Raw genomic sequence first — 17,311 nt, 5'->3', positions numbered from 1 at the left:
CTCTCCTCTTCCTCAGGGTTAAGGGTCAGAGTGTGTGAAGTCAAAGTTCATTCCTACGAGCTTCAGAAGATGCTCAGTGATAATCAAAGAGCTGGCAGCCTTTTAGAGGAACAGCCACTGGGGGAGGAGTGTGTGTGTGGTTTCCCTCTGGCTCTGGTGAAAGCCCTTCCTTCCTGTCAGTGGAGATAAAGATGTGCTGTCACAAGGCCCGGCTCGGACTTCCCTAACCAACACCCTACAAATCCAAGGATACATTCCTACACACACACACACACACAGAGCCACTGTTCCCTTCCGCACCAGGCGCTACTGAACTGCTGTCTTGTTCTGTCCTGAGGTGCTTCAGCAGTCTGTTCTGTACTGTTCTGTTCTGCATGGTTCTGCCCTGTTCCTGAGTTCCTGAGGGGTTGGGAGAGACGCCCTTATAAGGCAGTAACCAACCCCAGCCTGAGGTCTCTGATTCTTATCACCCTCCCCCTCCCTCTCCCTCTCCCTCTCCCTCCTTGGCGTGCCCGGGCACGCTTCACCACAGCAATCATTCATTACCTCTGAGGCCAATCAGCAACCAGAACAGCAGGCTGAGAGGTACAGTGGGGAAAAAAAGTATTTAGTCAGCCACCAATTGTGCAAGTTCTCCCACCTTAAAAAGATGAGAGAGGCCTGTAATTTTCATCATAGGTACACGTCTACTATGACAGACAAATTGAGGGGAAAAAATCCAGAAAATCACATTGTAGGATTTTTAATGAATTTATTTGCAAATTATGGTGGAAAATAAGTATTTGGTCACCTACAAACAAGCAAGATTTCTGGCTCTCACAGACCTGTAACTTCTTCTTTAAGAGGCTCATCTGTCCTCCACTCATTACCTGTATTAATGGCACCTGTTTGAACTTGTTATCAGTATAAAAGACACCTGTCCACAACCTCAAACAGTCACACTCCAAACTTCACTATGGCCAAGACCAAAGAGCTGTCAAAGGACACCAGAAACAAAATTGTAGACCTGCACCAGGCTGGGAAGACTGAATCTGCAATAGGTAAGCAGCTTGGTTTGAAGAAATCAACTGTGGGAGAAATTATTAGGAAATGGAAGACATACAAGACCACTGATAATCTCCCGCCATCTGGGGCTCCACGCAAGATCTCACCCCGTGGGGTCAAAATGATCACAAGAACGGTGAGCAAAAATCCCAGAACCACACGGGGGGACCTAGTGAATGACCTGCAGAGAGCTGGGACCAAAGTAACAAAGCCTACCATCAGTAACACACTAAGCCGCCAGGGACTCAAATCCTGCAGTGCCAGACGTGTCCCCCTGCTTAAGCCAGTACATGTCCAGGCCCGTCGGAAGTTTGCTAGAGTGCATTTGGATGATCCAGAAGAGGATTGGGAGAATGTCATATGGTCAGATGAAACCAAAATAGAACTTTTTGGTAAAAACTCAACTCGTCGTGTTTGGAGGACAAAGAATGCTGAGTTGCATCCAAAGAACACCATACCTACTATGAAGCATGGGGGTGGAAACATCATGCTTTGGGGCTGTTTTTCTGCAAAGGGACCAGGACGACTGATCCGTGTAAAGGAAAGAATGAATGGGGCCATGTATCGTGAGATTTTGAGTGAAAACCTCCTTCCATCAGCAAGGGCATTGAAGATGAAACGTGGCTGGGTCTTTCAGCATGACAATGATCCCAAACATACCGCCCGGGCAACGAAGGATCTGGAGTGGCCTAGCCAGTCTCCAACTCTCAACCCCATAGAAAATCTTTGGAGGGAGTTGAAAGTCCGTGTTGCCCAGCGACAGCCCCAAAACATCACTGCTCCAGAGGAGATCTGCATGGAGGAATGGGCCAAAATACCAGCAACAGTGTGTGAAAACCTTGTGAAGACTTACAGAAAACGTTTGACCTGTGTCATTGCCAACAAAGGGTATATAACAAAGTATTGAGAAACTTTTGTTATTGACCAAATACTTATTTTCCACCATAATTTGCAAATAAATTCATAAAAAATCCTACAATGTGATTTTCTGGATTTTTTCTCCTCATTTTGTCTGTCATAGTTGACGTGTACCTATGATGAAAATTACAGGCCTCTCTCATCTTTTTAAGTGGGAGAACTTGCACGATTGGTGGCTGACTAAATACTTTCCCCCCCACTGTAGTAGGGATGTCCCACAGGTTAGGTGAGGGAGGGAGGGAGGGAATACAGGACCTCCATATACTGCTGTCGGTATAGAATTGGTAAAGTTTTCAAATTTTTAGTAGAGTGCATACATAATATTTTTTTTTTCCCCCCGTGGGAATCAAACCCACAACCCTGGCGTTGCAAACACCATGCTCTACCAACTGAGCTACATCCCTGCTGGCCATTCCCTCCCCTACCCTGGACGACGCTGGGCCAATTGTGCGCCGCCCCAGCGGTCTCCCGGTCGCGGCCGGCTACGACAGAGCCTGGATTTGAACCAGGATCTCTAGTGGCACAGCTAGCACTGTGATGCAGTGCCTTAGACCACTGCGCCACTCGGGAGGAAAGTTAGTGAAGTAATCTGTTAGTGAAGTAATCTCTCCCCCTGCTCTGTCTCAGTGGTGAATACGTTCAGACAGAGACGTTAATCTGCACAGCCCTACATAACAGCTGGCCCAGGCCTCTGTGTGTGTGTGTGTGTGTGTGTGTGTGAGTGTGTGTGGTGTGTGTGTCTCAACGCAACTGGGCTCTGCTCCCACTCCCACACATATTCAAATATACCCTCCCAACTATCATTCACTAAGGCTAAGCCCACTTGTCTCTGAGAACCATACAGTGTGTCCTTTTCTCCTGTCTCTCTCAGAGCCAATTAAGAGCTGAGACACACAGGGGAGGTGAACACAACAGGGCCGGAGGTATTTTTACAGCACTGTGCTCAAGAGGAAGTCTAAAGACCTGAAAACCCTACAAATAAAAGATTTGACGCCCCGCCCCCTCTCACCCATTAAACATCTACAGCGTCGGGAGGCTTGTCTCCCTGTCCAGGAGATACTACAGACACATCATATATCATCTCCAGAGGAATACAGACATGAATAAGATATGGAGAGAAGGAACAACAGAAGAGACAAAGTGAGGAGTGGGGGAGGAAGGAGAGTATAGGGGTGATAAGGAAAGAGAATGAAGCAGAAACAGAGGGAGTGAAAAGAAGAGGGAGTGTGCTCAGAAGGGATAGAATGGGACAGACAGGTGGTGAGATGAGGGAAGAGGGATGAGGGTACCAGGGGGCAGAGGGGAGAGGGATGCACCTGCTCGAAAATGAGCCCCTATATTCCCTCTGGTGCCCAGCTGGCATCACCACCAACACAGCTGCCACCTCATTATACACACACACACACACACACACACACACACACACAGAGGAATAGAGAGATTGGAATAGAGAGAGAGGGAAGCGAGAGAGGAGAGAGAGAGAGAGAGAGAGTTGCAGAGAGAAAATGGAGAGCGAGATGAGAGAAGAGTTGAGTGTTCACTGACCTTATCATTAGCCACAAGGAAGTATCGCCATGGCAGTGCAAGTCATCTCACTTAACTCAGATGCAATTTTACTCCATTTACACAAATGATGACTCAGCGACACTAGCTAAAACACCAGTGACACAGCTCTGATATCCTAAACACACTATACCTGTCACGGTTTACTAAGCCAGAACCCAGAAGCAGACCAGGACAAGGTACGTTGAGACAAAGGTGAGTGTTTATTTAACAGATTCCCGAGTGAGGCTGAATAATCCAGGGCACAGAGCGGGTGGCGTGGATGGGTTGTTGAGGGTGCAGTGGTTGGTCCGGTAATGGCTCGGCAGCCGCCGACCATCAGGCAGAGGTTGGGAGAAGGTTCCGGGTGAGAGACTGCAGATAGAAACAAACGGAGGTAAGTACACGGCAAGCCAACAAGGTGCAAAACAACAAAACTAACACTAGTAGCTTAGAGGCTGATACGCTGACAAACATACTGTTCATGGCTAACGATCCGGCAGGAACTGGATGTTAGGCCAGAGCCTAAGAAGGGTGATGATCAGGACCAGGTGTGCAGATTGCTGATGGGATGCAGGTGCGGAAAACAAGAGCGCTCCCGGAGCGTTCCCGAACCCTCGGGAAACTGGAGATCACGAACAGAAACACTAGTCACCAGACAGGACCCGACTCAGACTGCCGGGATCGTTACAGTACCCCCCCTCCGGCGAACGCCACCGGGCGGACTCCCCGGAGCGCCAGGATGGAGGCGGTAGAAGTCACTGATGAGGTCAGCATCTAGGACCTGTCGCCGCGGAATCCAACTCCTCTCTTCAGGGCCATACCCCTCCCAGTCCACGAGATACTGGAAACCCCGGCCCCGCCGTCTGGAATCCATGATGCGACGCACCGTGTAGGCAGGACCACCTCCGATCATCCGAGGAGGAGGAGGAGGAGGCGGAGGAGGCAACAGAGGACTGAGGAAGACAGGCTTGAGGCAGGAGACATGAAAGGTGGGATGGACTCTGAGCGTCCTCGGTAGTTTGAGTCGAACTGCCACTGGATTGATCACCTTCTCCACCACAAACGGACCAATGAACCCGTGTAACAACTTCCTAGACTCAGTCCGTAACGGAAGATCCCGTGTGGCCAACCAAACCCTATCTCCGATGGTATAGGTGGGAGCGGATCCGGCGACGATTCGCCTGGAGCTGATACCGGTCCGAAACTCTAAGGAGTGCCTTTCTGGCCCGATGCCAGGTCCGGTGGCAACCGAAATATGGGCCTGAACAGAAGGCACTGAGAGCTCCTTCTCCTGAGAAGGGAACAGGGGAGGTTGGTAGCCATACAGGCACTGGAAAGGAGACATCCCAGTGGCAGATGTAGGGAGAGTATTGTGGGCATACTCAACCCAAGGCAACTGAGAGACCCAGGAGGTGGGGTTGGAAGAGACCAGACAGCGTAGCGTGGATTCCATCTTCTGGTTGGCTCTCTCCGCCTGACCATTGGATTGGGGGTGAAAACCAGATGTGAGACTGACTGTAGCTCCAATGGCCAAACAGAAGGACTTCCAGACAGCAGAGGTAAACTGAGGGCCACGGTCGGAAACGATATCACTGGGCAAACCGTGGACCCTGAAAACCTCCCTAACCAGGATCTCGGACGTCTCCGAGGCAGAGGGAAGCTTGGCAATTGGCACAAAGTGGGCGAACTTGCTGAATCTGTCCACGATAGTCAGAACGACCGTGTTCCCCTCAGAAGCGGGCAACCCAGTGACGAAGTCCAGGGGCCAGATGCGACCATGGTCGCCGGGGAATAGGAAGGGGGTGAAGTAGTCCAGAGCTGGGCCGATTGGTACTCTTATTCTGCGCACACACTGGACAGGCAGCAACAAAACCCCGAGTATCCTCGGCCATGGCAGGCCACCAAAAACGTCTGCGAAGAAACGCCATTGTCCGAGCCACGCCAGGGTGACAAGCCATCTTGCTGGCGTGGGACCATTTGAGGACAGCAGGACGAACCGACTCAGGCACAAACAACCGACCGGGTGGACCGTTACGGGGACCGGGCTGAGTCCGAAGGGCCGCCAGCACCTCCTCCTCAATCTTCCACATAACTGCTCCCACGACGCAGTTCCGGGGAGAATTGTCTCGATCTTGGACCCACTCTCCTCCGTCTTGGAGAACATCCGGGACAAGGCGTCCGCCTTGCCGTTCTTAGATCCAGGTCGGAACGTCAGGGAAAAACTTGAATCGTCCGAAAAACAACGCCCACCTGGCCTGACGGGAGTTGAGACGTTTAGCGATTGCACGTAAGCAAGATTCTTGTGGTCAGTCCAGACAATAAACGATTGCTCCGCCCCTCCAACCAGTGGCGCCACTCCTCCAAGGCAAGTTTCACCGCGAGAAGCTCCCGGTTACCCACATCGTAATTCCTCTCCGCAGGCGAAAGGCGACGAGAGTAGTAGGCGCAGGGATGGAGTTTACTGTCCGTGGAGCATCGCTGCGACAGGATGGCGCCAACTCCCACATCAGACGCGGCCCACCTCAACGACGAACTGACGGGCCGTGTCCGGTTGAGAGAGAATCGGTGCGTTGGTGAATCGCCTCTTCAAATCCAGAAACGCTCGATCCGCCTCCGGATTCCACTTGAAGGTCCTGATACTGGAAGTCAAGGCAGTTAACGGAGCGGCCACACGGCTGTAATCCCGGATGAATCTGCGGTAGAAATTCGCAAACCCCAAAAAATCTCTGGAGCTGCAATCTCGTACCGGGCTGGGCCCATTCCAGAACCGCTCTAACCTTCTCCTGGTCCATCCTAATCTCTCCCCTGGAGATGATGTACCCGAGAAAGGATGTCGTGTGGGCGTGAAACTCGCACTTCTCGGCCCTTTACGAACAGGCGATTCTCCAACAATCGCTGCAGAACCTGCCGGACATGCTGGACGTGGTCGGAAGGTTCCTTCGAGAAGATCAGAATGTCATCCAGGTAAACAAACACAAAGAGACCGATCATATCTCTCAGGACGTCGTTCACCATACTCTGAAATACCGCTGGAGCATTGGTCAGTCCAAACGGCATCACCTGATACTCGAAGTGACCCATCGGTGTATTGAAACCCGTCAACCACTCGTCCCCCTCTCTGATCCGGACCATGTGATACGCATTGCGTAGGTCAAGCTTGGTGAATACCGTAGCACCCTGTAAGGAGTCGAAGGCAGAACTCATCAAGGGCAGGGGATACTTGTTCTTGACCGTGATGGCATTCAACCCCCCGATAATCAATACACGGTCGAAGAGAGCCATCCTTCTTACCCACAAAGAAGAATCCTGCCCCCAGGGGTGATGACGAGGGACGAACGAGACCAGCCGCTAGGGACTCTTTGATGTAGGTCTCCAACGCCTCACGTTCAGGTCGGGAGATACTGTATAACCTTCCTTTGGGGTAGACAGCTCCCGGGAACAGGTTGATGGCACAATCATATGGTCGGGTGGGGAGGGAGTGACAGAGCCTTCTGCTTACTGAAAACTTCCCCCAAATCGTGATATGTCTCGGGAACCAGGGACAAATCTGGGGGTTTAGCCTCAATCACCTGACTGGGAACCGAATGGGGGCAGGCAGTCTTGAGACAGTTAGCATGACAATCAAGGCTCCAACTCGTTACCTTGCCCGTCACCCAATCGAACGTGGGATTGTGTTCCTTCAGCCAGGGGTATCCAAGGACCAGAGGAACATGGGAAGACGGCAGAATGAAGAATGAAATCATCTCAGAATGATTCCCCGACAGCCGCATCTTAACCGGTTCAGTCCTCATCGTGATACGTGCCAGACTACTGCCGTTCAGAGTGGTCGCTTCAATGGCTTCCGGCAATTGCTCCTTGGAAAGCCCCAGCTGTTCCACCAACTCGGCATCAAGAAAGCTTCCATCGGCACCTGAATCGATAAAAGCGTTAATCGCTAAGCTTTGATTCCTGTTCACAAGGGTAGCCGGGAAACGGGGTCTGACAGAGGTACTGAGAGGTTGAAACTGGCTCGCTAAAAGTCCTCCCAACTTTAGCGAGCCGGGCAGTTTGACGACCGCCGGGAACAAGTGGAGCTGTAATGTCCCGAGCGACCACAGTAGAGACAGCAGTTGGTCTTACGTCTATGTTGACGCTCCTCCTTGGTTAACCCGTGCCGCCCCACTTGCATGGGTTCAGAATCGGGAGAGAGGTCCTCTCCACTAATCCTTTGTGGTGGAGAATGATCGACGTGTTCTGGTCCACCACCCGACCCGACTGGGAACTGAGAAGCTGATCGATTGGACGGACCCCATTGCTTCTCCCTCCTTCGCTCTCGGACTCGATTATCCACCCGAATCGACAAGGCTACCAAGCTGTCCAGGTCACTAGGCTCCGGATAGGAGATCAACTCATCCTTGAGCTGCTCCGACAGACCCTGGTAAAAGGCCGCTTGCAGAGACTCCTCGTTCCACCCACTCTCCACAGCCAACGTCTTGAACTCGATCACGAAGTCGGCCACGCTGCGAGTTCCTTGGTGAAGTGAAAACAGGCGCCTAGCTGCGTCCCCTCCCTCGGACGGAATGGTCGAAGAGCTTCCTCATCTCGGCCGTGAACCCTGGTATGAAGCCATGCAGGGATCCTGTCGTTCCCAAACGGCTGACGCCCACTCCAGCGCTCGACCACGCAGCAACTCAATCACAAAGGCTATCCTAGCCTTGTCTGTGGCATAAGAGTAGGGCTGTAGATCGAACACTAATCCACACTGCATAAGGAAGGAACGGCATCTTCCCAGCTCCCCCTCATATTTATCCGGCGTCGGAACCTTGGGCTCACGGAGGGACACAACTTCAGAAGCGGCAGGCGAGATGGGTGAAACCGGTAGTGGATCCTCCACCGGACACTTGCGTTGGTTCTGGACCTCCGTCAGACCGGTAGAAAGGTTCCGAACTGACAACGCGATCTCCTGTAGTACCGTGCTATGATGGCCCAACATCTTCTCCTGCTGGGTAATGGCATGGCGAACAGAGTCCAGGTCCGCTGGGTTCATTACTGGCCGGATCGTTCTGTCACGGTTTACTAAGCCAGAACCCAGAAGCAGACCAGGACAAGGTACGTTGAGACAAAGGTGAGTGTTTATTTAACAGATTCCCGAGTGAGGCTGAATAATCCAGGGCACAGAGCGGGTGGCGTGGATGGGTTGTTGAGGGTGCAGTGGTTGGTCCGGTAATGGCTCGGCAGCCGCCGACCATCAGGCAGAGGTTGGGAGAAGGTTCCGGGTGAGAGACTGCAGATAGAAACAAACGGAGGTAAGTACACGGCAAGCCAACAAGGTGCAAAACAACAAAACTAACACTAGTAGCTTAGAGGCTGATACGCTGACAAACATACTGTTCATGGCTAACGATCCGGCAGGAACTGGATGTTAGGCCAGAGCCTAAGAAGGGTGATGATCAGGACCAGGTGTGCAGATTGCTGATGGGATGCAGGTGCGGAAAACAAGAGCGCTCCCCGGAGCGTTCCCGAACCCTCGGGAAACTGGAGATCACGAACAGAAACACTAGTCACCAGACAGGACCCGACTCAGACTGCCGGGATCGTTACAATACCTAACCAACCAAACAAGGCAGACTCGTGTTACTTCACAGCAGGTTCCGATAAACCCTAAACCCTCTATACTAATCCCTTAGATCTTTAGCACCAGGAGCTTCAACCCACTGAGAGACAAGTTGGAAACACATTTAAACACTCTAGTCAATTCAAACACCTTCCAGTAAAGGTGATAAAGCTCTGCCGCAAGGCGCCAAAAGATTACTCAGGATTTTTATGAGATTGTCCCCCGGTCCCCATCCTGGTGCCTACAGTGAGGGAAAAAAGTATTTGATCCCCTGCTGATTTTGTACGTTTGCCCACTGACAAAGACATGATCAGTCTATAATTGTAATGGTAGGTTTATTTGAACAGTGAGAGACAGAATAACAACAACAAAATCCAGAAAAACGCATGTCAAAAATGTTATAGATTGATTTGCATTTTAATGAGGGAAATAAGTATTTGACCCCTCTGCAAAACATGACTTAGTACTTGGTGGCAAAACCCTTGTTGGCAATCACAGAGGTCAGACGTTTCTTGTAGTTGGCCACCAGGTTTGCACACATCTCAGGAGGGATTTTGTCCCACTCCTCTTTGCAGATCTTCTCCAAGTCATTAAGGTTTCGAGGCTGACGTTTGGCAACTCGAACCTTCAGCTCCCTCCACAGATTTTCTATGGGATTAAGGTCTGGAGACTGGCTAGGCCACTCCAGGACCTTAATGTGCTTCTTCTTGAGCCACTCCTTTGTTGCCTTGGCCGTGTGTTTTGGGTCATTGTCATGCTGGAATACCCACCCACGACCCATTTTCAATGCCCTGGCTGAGGGAAGGAGGTTCTCACCCAAAATTTGATGGTACATGGCCCCGTCCATCGTCCCTTTGATGCGGTGAAGTTGTCCTGTCCCCTTAGCAGAAAAACACCCCCAAAGCATAATGTTTCCACCTCTATGTTTGACAGTGGGGATGGTGTTCTTGGGTTCATAGGCAGCATTCCTCCTCCTCCAAACACGGCGAGTTGAGTTGATGCCAAAGAGCTCGATTTTGGTCTCATCTGACCACAACACTTTCACCCAGTTCTCCTCTGAATCATTCAGACGTTCATTGGCAAACTTCAGACGGCCCTGTATATGTGCTTTCTTGAGCAGGGGGACCTTGCGGGCGCTGCAGGATTTCAGTCCTTCACGGCGTAGTGTGTTACCAATTGTTTTCTTGGTGACTATGGTCCCAGCTGCCTTGAGATCATTGACAAGATCCTCCCGTGTAGTTCTGGGCTGATTCCTCACCGTTCTCATGATCATTGCAACTCCATGAGGTGAGATCTTGCATGGAGCCCCAGGCCGAGGGAGATTGAAGTTCTTTTGTGTTTCTTCCATTTGCGAATAATCGCACCAACTGTTGTCACCTTCTCACCAAGCTGCTTGGCGATGGTCTTGTAGCCCATTCCAGCCTTGTGTAGGTCTACAATCTTGTCCCTGACATCCTTGGAGAGCTCTTTGGTCTTGGCCATGTTGGAGAGTTTGGAATCTGATTGATTGATTGCTTCTGTGGACAGGTGTCTTTTATACAGGTAACAAGCTGAGATTAGGAGCACTCCCTTTAAGCGTGTGCTCCAAATCTCAGCTCGTTACCTGCATAAAAGACACCTGGGAGCCAGAAATCTTTCTGATTGAGAGGGGGTCAAATACTTATTTCCCTCATTAAAATGCAAATCAATATATAACATTTTTGACATGCGTTTTTCTGGATTTTGTTGTTGTTATTCTGTCTCTCACCGTTCAAATAAACCTACCATTAAAATTATAGACTGATCATTTCTTTGTCAGTGGGCAAAGATACAAAATCAGCAGGGGATCAAATACTTTTTTCCCTCACTGTATGTGACTAGCTTCCAAATGATAGCCCGTCCCATTCTAGAACTGCTGACTCCAAATGTTATTTCACATCAACAAAGAGCTTCTCAACAACAGCCAAGTGCTCATGAATTTCATTTGACTGAATTTTGGTATAGCTGAGGTGTGAGTGGAATGCCGACTATGACTTCAATGGCAGAATAAATCAGGGGACACAGTGACCCCAGGTGGATGGATCAGACAATACAGGTCTTCCTGAGAGTGATGGAAAGCATAAAGGAGAAAATGATGTGGCCCCTTTCCAATAACTCTTTAAAGGCCCAGTGCATTCAAAAACGTGATATTCCTGTGTTTTATATATATTTCCACACAATGAGGTTGGAATAATACTGTGAAATTGTGAAAATTATGACAATGCCCTTTTAGTGTAAGAGCTTTTTGAAAAGACCGCCTGAAATTTCAGCATGTTTTGGTGGGATGCAGTTTTGGCCTGCCTGGTGACATCACCAGTTGGTAAATTAGTTACTAGACCAATAAGAAAGATAGTTCCAAACCTCTCTGCCAATAACAGCTAGTTGAAAATGTTCCCCTCCCAACTCATGTTTATGGTAACAGGTTCAAGAATGGCTGGAAAATCATAACAATTATCTCAAATTAACCCTCCAAATAGCACTGTTGGGAGATTTGGAAAACCATCGTCAATCAACAATATAATAACACCTTTAGTAAAAATATGTATCTTACAATCTGTATATACTATGCGATTAGACAGGTTCAGAATTTATGTGAAACATCACAGCACAGTTGAAAAATACACGGCACATGGAAATCATAAGAGGGCGGTTTATGGAGATAGGTGGGATGGACTGAGAGTTGCTGAGGGGTGGGTTTAAAAGCTCATGTTCTATAATAGTTGACTGAAAACACTATGTATAATGTATAAGTACTATCTATCTAGATATCAAAATATCAAATTACTTTATTATTGCTATGTAACTACTGTAAAAATAAATAAAAAAAGTGCCATATATGTAAAATGTGTGTAGAAATACAACAAAATAAAAAGTTGTAAAAACAAAGTTTATATTTTTTTATTTATTAATAAAAATAAGCTTCTTCTTTTTTTTTGGACCATTTTAATTGAAAACAATCACAGTATGGTACTTAATTGTTACCCAGAAATGATTTTATATTGAGATAAAAAAGGCTGCATTGGATCTTTAACATGCATCCTTCCTTCCTCTCTCCCTTCAAGTAACCACTGAAGTAATGTCAGTTCAGTGAGGGAGCATTTAAAAATGATTCAAACAGCCATAGAAAGGGATAGAGAGACTGACCTCATCCTCTTCCTCTTCACTGACCCCATGGCCAAATAGCGTTGATAGCGTAAACCTTCTCATCTAACAGCCTGGACCGCTGGAAGCAAAGGCGGCGTTAGCATACCGGTAAACCCTGAGTAAACAAGCTGCTTCTGAAAATATGAATGTCCTTACTATGGTACAGACTACAGTAGAATAGCTATTATGACACCTACAAGTAGATAAACTCTGCATTTTTTCCAGTGCTATGGTCAAAGATCTACTTAAACGCCATATGAAAAGATTCCCCAGGGACTAACACAGTATTTCTTTTCTGCACCACCGAGGATGGTCAAACTATGGTCTTGACTTCACATTCACAGTGGAGAATTGTCTGCCCAACTCACAGATTGGTACTAGATTGAGAAACACTGCTTATATATTGCATATGGCTTTGATATAACTTTTACCTTTAGTCAGTAGTCCAGAATGGGCCACAAGCCGAGAAGAGTCAATTCACCACTCATAGCGCAGCAGAGTCCCTGAGAGGATAGAGGGACAGGAGCTGGGAGTGTGAGTGTCTGTCTGCCTGTGTGAATGTGACACCCTGCCCATTCTACCACCCTGATGTGATGGTCATCTGATAGCCAATCAGCACAGACATGCTCCTAGTAACCCCATGTGAAATACTGCAGACTTTTCTCAGCTCAGCAATATCCTGCTGTCAGCAACACACACACACAAATCAGACTAACACCCTCAGAGAAACTGGGAAAAATATTACCTTATAATCTGCCCCTCAGCAATGGGCCAGTCTCAGTCAGTCTTAAAAAACCTCTCAAACAAACTCATGTTGCTAACATTTTTGTCAGACTCGTGGAGAGCTGGTCATTAGTCAGCCAACTAGTCACATAACAGCCCACAGTTTCACACATAACGACTGAGTCAGTGTCCATATAGATTAGATTTTATTTAGAAGCAAAGATGCTCTGGTGAACGCACACACAGGAAATCACACTCTTCATTTACAGAACAAGGTCACGGGTCAGAGGTTGAAGGTCAGGTTGGGTCACAGCTGGGTCACTGAGCCTTGGGGGGCACCCACTCTTGGATCTTCTTGCGGGTGGTGGAGTAGGGCACGTACGCCTGGGCCGAACCACTCACGTTGAACTGGTGGACCTCCGCCAGGAACTTCTTGGGCGTAGGGGGGTGTGTGGTGGGGGGGTTGTCTGTCATACAGTGCAGCCAACGATGCCTGAGGAGATTTAAGATTGGGAGTTAGCATCAGGTACTCATTTCATCAATAGGCTAGTTCATCAATAGAAGGTTCGTAGACAGTAAAAACATAATTAAGACACCAGTACATCAACTCAATGAGTACCACCCAGATCTGTTACAATTCCATATCCATAACTTTAGGCCAGTATCTCCAACATGGCAATGGCCCAGTCACTGAGATAGAGGCAACTCTACCTGTGTCAAACTAAGTAAGATGTATTTACCATTCAGCGGGCACCATGCTGCCATCCACCTCCCACATGGTGTTCTTTCCATTCATCTCCGTCGTGTAAATCACCCAGCGGTGACGACCTGACAAGGAGAGGAGGAGAGGTGTTACTCTGGGTACACTACAGGTCTTTAACAGCCCTCTCTACCACACCTCTATTACTTGATTTCCCCATAGTCTGACCAATCAACCCCATATGGAAAATATTAAAATGTCTACGCTAACTACATTCAGAGATAATATGATGATTGTCACTGCAATACATAGCCTAAGGCCATTACTGGTAATATGAGCAGTCTGTTTAACCTTACCAAAAAAGTAGCGTGTGTCCTCAAAGTACTTGTTTCCATACTTGTCCACGCCAATCAGCGCTCCCGTTTTCACATCATTTGCCCTGTAACAAAAACACAGTCACCACAAGTTAGATAACTAGCTAGCTAGCTAGTCCATCCACTAGCACTATGTCTAATTTGTCAGACTGGATACAGATCAGAGATCACACAATCAAGTAGCCTTGAAACAGTTCCATGTTAAAACACTGGTCTTTTTTTATTAGTTTAAATGAATATTCAACAGAGCGTGAGCTTTTAAACAGAGCAGTGAGTCTGTTTGTTTGCCAGCTACAGTAGTTAGCTAGGTAGGTAGTTAGGTAAGGCAAGTTAGTTAGCAGGTTGCCTGTCGACCGGGAACACGCTTATTTCTCTCGAGTAAATGCATTGAAAGTAACGACAACCACCTCTATAGATTAAAAAGCACATAATTGTTATATCGCTCTTATACTGACCTGAATAACTGAACAAATAAGCCTTTCACACCACCGTGACCTCCTAACTGTCCCAAAGCCCTTCGAACGACATGTATATACTCCGCCATTTTCAGACGGGACTGATTTGGGCATCGGACACTGTTGTACATGTAAATACATTCGTGCTGAAACGCTCCCCGGTCCACAATAGTTCCGCCCAATGTTTCAAGCATAACAGTAGTCTATGAACAGCATTTCAAGCAGTTTCAAGCACGGTTTCTCTTCTATTCTGTGATGATAGACGGAGTACGCCGTAGTAAGAAAATGCTACCACCTAACTGTCCATTTTGAAGTGTCTCAATATTGAGAAAACAATTTGATGACAGGTCGGGTAACCGATTGTAAATAAAATAAATAAATAAAAATAATACAACATTTTACAACCATGCTAACAGTCTTTTCTCAAGTGTCTCTTACTTGGGAGCAAAATGTGATGACTATTATAGAAACATTCAAGAAGCTAACTGTCCTGTTTCAAGTCTCTTTAGAAGCTAAATGTAATGACATACTATTTAGTTATAATAGAATGCTACCAAAATATGGATAATAGTAATACATTTAAAAAAGTCTTACAGACAGTGCCTTCGGAAAGTATTCACACCCCTTGACTTTTTCCACATTTTGTTGCGTTACAGATTTTGTGTCACTGGCCTTCACGCAATACACCACAATGTCAAAATGAATTATGTTTGTAGAAATGTGTACAACAGGCCTCCTGTAGCTCAGTTGGTAGAGCATGGCGCTTGCAACGCCAGGGTTGTGGGTTTGATTCCCACGGGGGGCCAGTATGAAAAAATGTATGCACTCACTAACAGTAAGTTGCTCTGGATAAGAGCTCTGCTAAATGACTAAAATGTGTAAATGTACTATTTAAAAATGAAAAGCTGAAATGTCTTGAGTCAATAAGTATTCAACCCCTTTGTTATGGCAAGCCTAAGTTCAGGAGTAAAAATGTGCTTAACAAGTCACATAATAAGTTGCATGGACTCAACCTGTGTGCAATAATAGTGACTTTAAAACAGTTACGGTTTAATGGCTGTGAGAGGAGAACACTGAGGATGGATCAACAACATTGTAGTTACTCCACAATACTAACCTGAGTGAAAAGAAGGAAGCCTGTACAGAATATAAATATTACAAAACATGCATCCTGTTTGCAATAAGTCACTAAAGTAAAACTGCAAAGAAATTAACTTTATGTCCTGAATACAAAGCATTATGTTTGGGGCAAATCCAACATAAAACATCACTGAGTACCACCTATTTTCAAGCATGGTGGTGGCTACAGCATGTTATGGGTATGCTTGTCATCGGCAAGGACTAGGGAGTTTTTTAGGATAAAAATAAATAGAATAGAGTTAAGCACAGGCAAAATCCTAGAGCAAAACCTGTCTGTCTGTTTTCCAACAGAAACTGGGAGACAAATTCACCTTTCAGCAGGACAATAACCTAAAAGACAAATTGCTTACCAATACGACATTGAATGTTCCTGAGTGGCCTAGTTAGTTTTGACTTAAACTGGCTTGAAAATCTATGGCAAGTCTTGAAAATGTCTGTCTAGCAATGAACTTGACAGAGCTTGAAGAATTTTAAAAAGAATAATGTGCAAATATTGTACAATCTAGGTGTGCAAAGCTCTTAGCGACTTACCCAGAAAGACTCACAGCTGTAATCACTGCCAAATGTGATTCTAATATGTATTGACTCAGGGGTGTGAATACTTATGTAAATGAGATATTTCTGTATTTCATTTTCAATACATTTCCAAAATGTTCTACAAACGTTTTCACTTTGTCGTTATGGGGTATTGTGTGTAGATGAATGAGAGAGAAAAAATATTTAAAATCCATTTTGAATTCAGGCTGTAACACAACAAAATGTGAAATAAGTCAAGGGGTATGAATACTTTCTGAAGGCAGAATTATCTTATTCAGAGGAAGAAAAGAGCTGAGTAAACCCACAGAGAGTGAGCGTTGGGAGTAAATCTGAGTCATATTTTGAAATACTCTTATCTCCCTCAACACAGCGCTTTGATCACTGAGCTCAAAGCAGAAATAAGACAGCCGAGGGAGACTTCTTTATCAGTGTCAAACTTAAACACACACTCACACCTCAAACACACACACACACACATGCACACACACGCAAAGATCCACACCCACAAAGACATGCCTGCACCCACACATCAATCAGTACTATGCAATAAAATAACTAAGTGACAGTAATCTGAGGCTGAAAGATTTATTAACTCCCTCATCCCTTGATGTATCAAAGCATGAAATTAAGTCAAGATGCAAAGTCACTTTCAGAGGTTTTATTAAAAAGTGGTGCCTGATAGTTCTGCAGAAATATTGTTTACAGACGAGACACTGTGGCTTTCTAATGATTGTGTTTTAGAATGGAGGGACATTTAGTCATTATAAAATATCATCTGTTTTGAGTTATCCCTAATCCTTCTCTGTGTTATAAACTTAATTTCCCATAAGGCCACTTGTCACAATGGTGCAGTACTGCAACCTGATTAGTACATTTGAAGTATATATGTCTCCCGAGTGGCGCAGTGGTCTAAGGCACTGCATCGCAGTGCTAGCTGTGCCACTAGAGATCCTGGTTCGAATCCAGGCTCTGTCGTAGCCGGCTGCGACCGGGAGACCCATGGGGCGGCACGCAATTGGCCCAGCGCCGTCCAGGGTAGGGGAGGGAATGGCCAGCAGGGATGTAGCTCAGTTGATAGCGCATTGACGCCAGGATTGTGGGTTTGATTCCCACAGGGGGT

The 17,311-nt window shown here is 47.0% G+C and overlaps 2 protein-coding genes and 1 long non-coding RNA gene across 3 annotated transcripts in view; all 3 read right to left on the bottom strand.

The window, feature by feature from the left end:
- The window catches only part of LOC121579016 (transmembrane and coiled-coil domain protein 3), a 43,378-nt gene extending 43,237 nt beyond the window's left edge, over window positions 1–141 (bottom strand). Inside the window, exon 1 of the mRNA XM_041893307.2 lies at window positions 1–141. This exon is cut by the window's left edge and continues 45 nt beyond it. The gene's annotated coding sequence lies outside the window, so the exon portion shown is untranslated.
- An 8,591-nt stretch (window positions 142–8,732) lies between these two features.
- LOC123481393 lies at window positions 8,733–12,801 on the bottom strand. Its single transcript, XR_006657083.1, has 3 exons — window positions 12,694–12,801; window positions 12,263–12,341; window positions 8,733–8,770 (listed from the first exon to the last, which is right to left on the bottom strand). It is a non-coding gene; the product is annotated as an uncharacterized LOC123481393 (long non-coding RNA).
- A 373-nt stretch (window positions 12,802–13,174) lies between these two features.
- On the bottom strand, window positions 13,175–14,628 carry LOC123481392 (NADH dehydrogenase [ubiquinone] 1 alpha subcomplex subunit 12-like). The gene is made up of 4 exons (XM_045205175.1): window positions 14,515–14,628; window positions 14,042–14,124; window positions 13,726–13,813; window positions 13,175–13,478 (listed from the first exon to the last, which is right to left on the bottom strand). Exons 1-4 carry the CDS (start codon window positions 14,601–14,603, stop codon window positions 13,304–13,306), a joined length of 435 nt encoding a protein of 144 aa, XP_045061110.1. The 5' UTR covers window positions 14,604–14,628; the 3' UTR covers window positions 13,175–13,303.
- Between the last annotated feature and the right edge of the window lie 2,683 nt (window positions 14,629–17,311).

Source organism: Coregonus clupeaformis, chromosome 19 (assembly GCF_020615455.1).
Source record: "Coregonus clupeaformis isolate EN_2021a chromosome 19, ASM2061545v1, whole genome shotgun sequence".
NCBI lineage: Eukaryota > Metazoa > Chordata > Actinopteri > Salmoniformes > Salmonidae > Coregonus > Coregonus clupeaformis.
The sequence above is the reverse complement of the archived record's forward strand: the minus strand, read 5'-3'. Positions and strand labels throughout refer to the sequence as shown.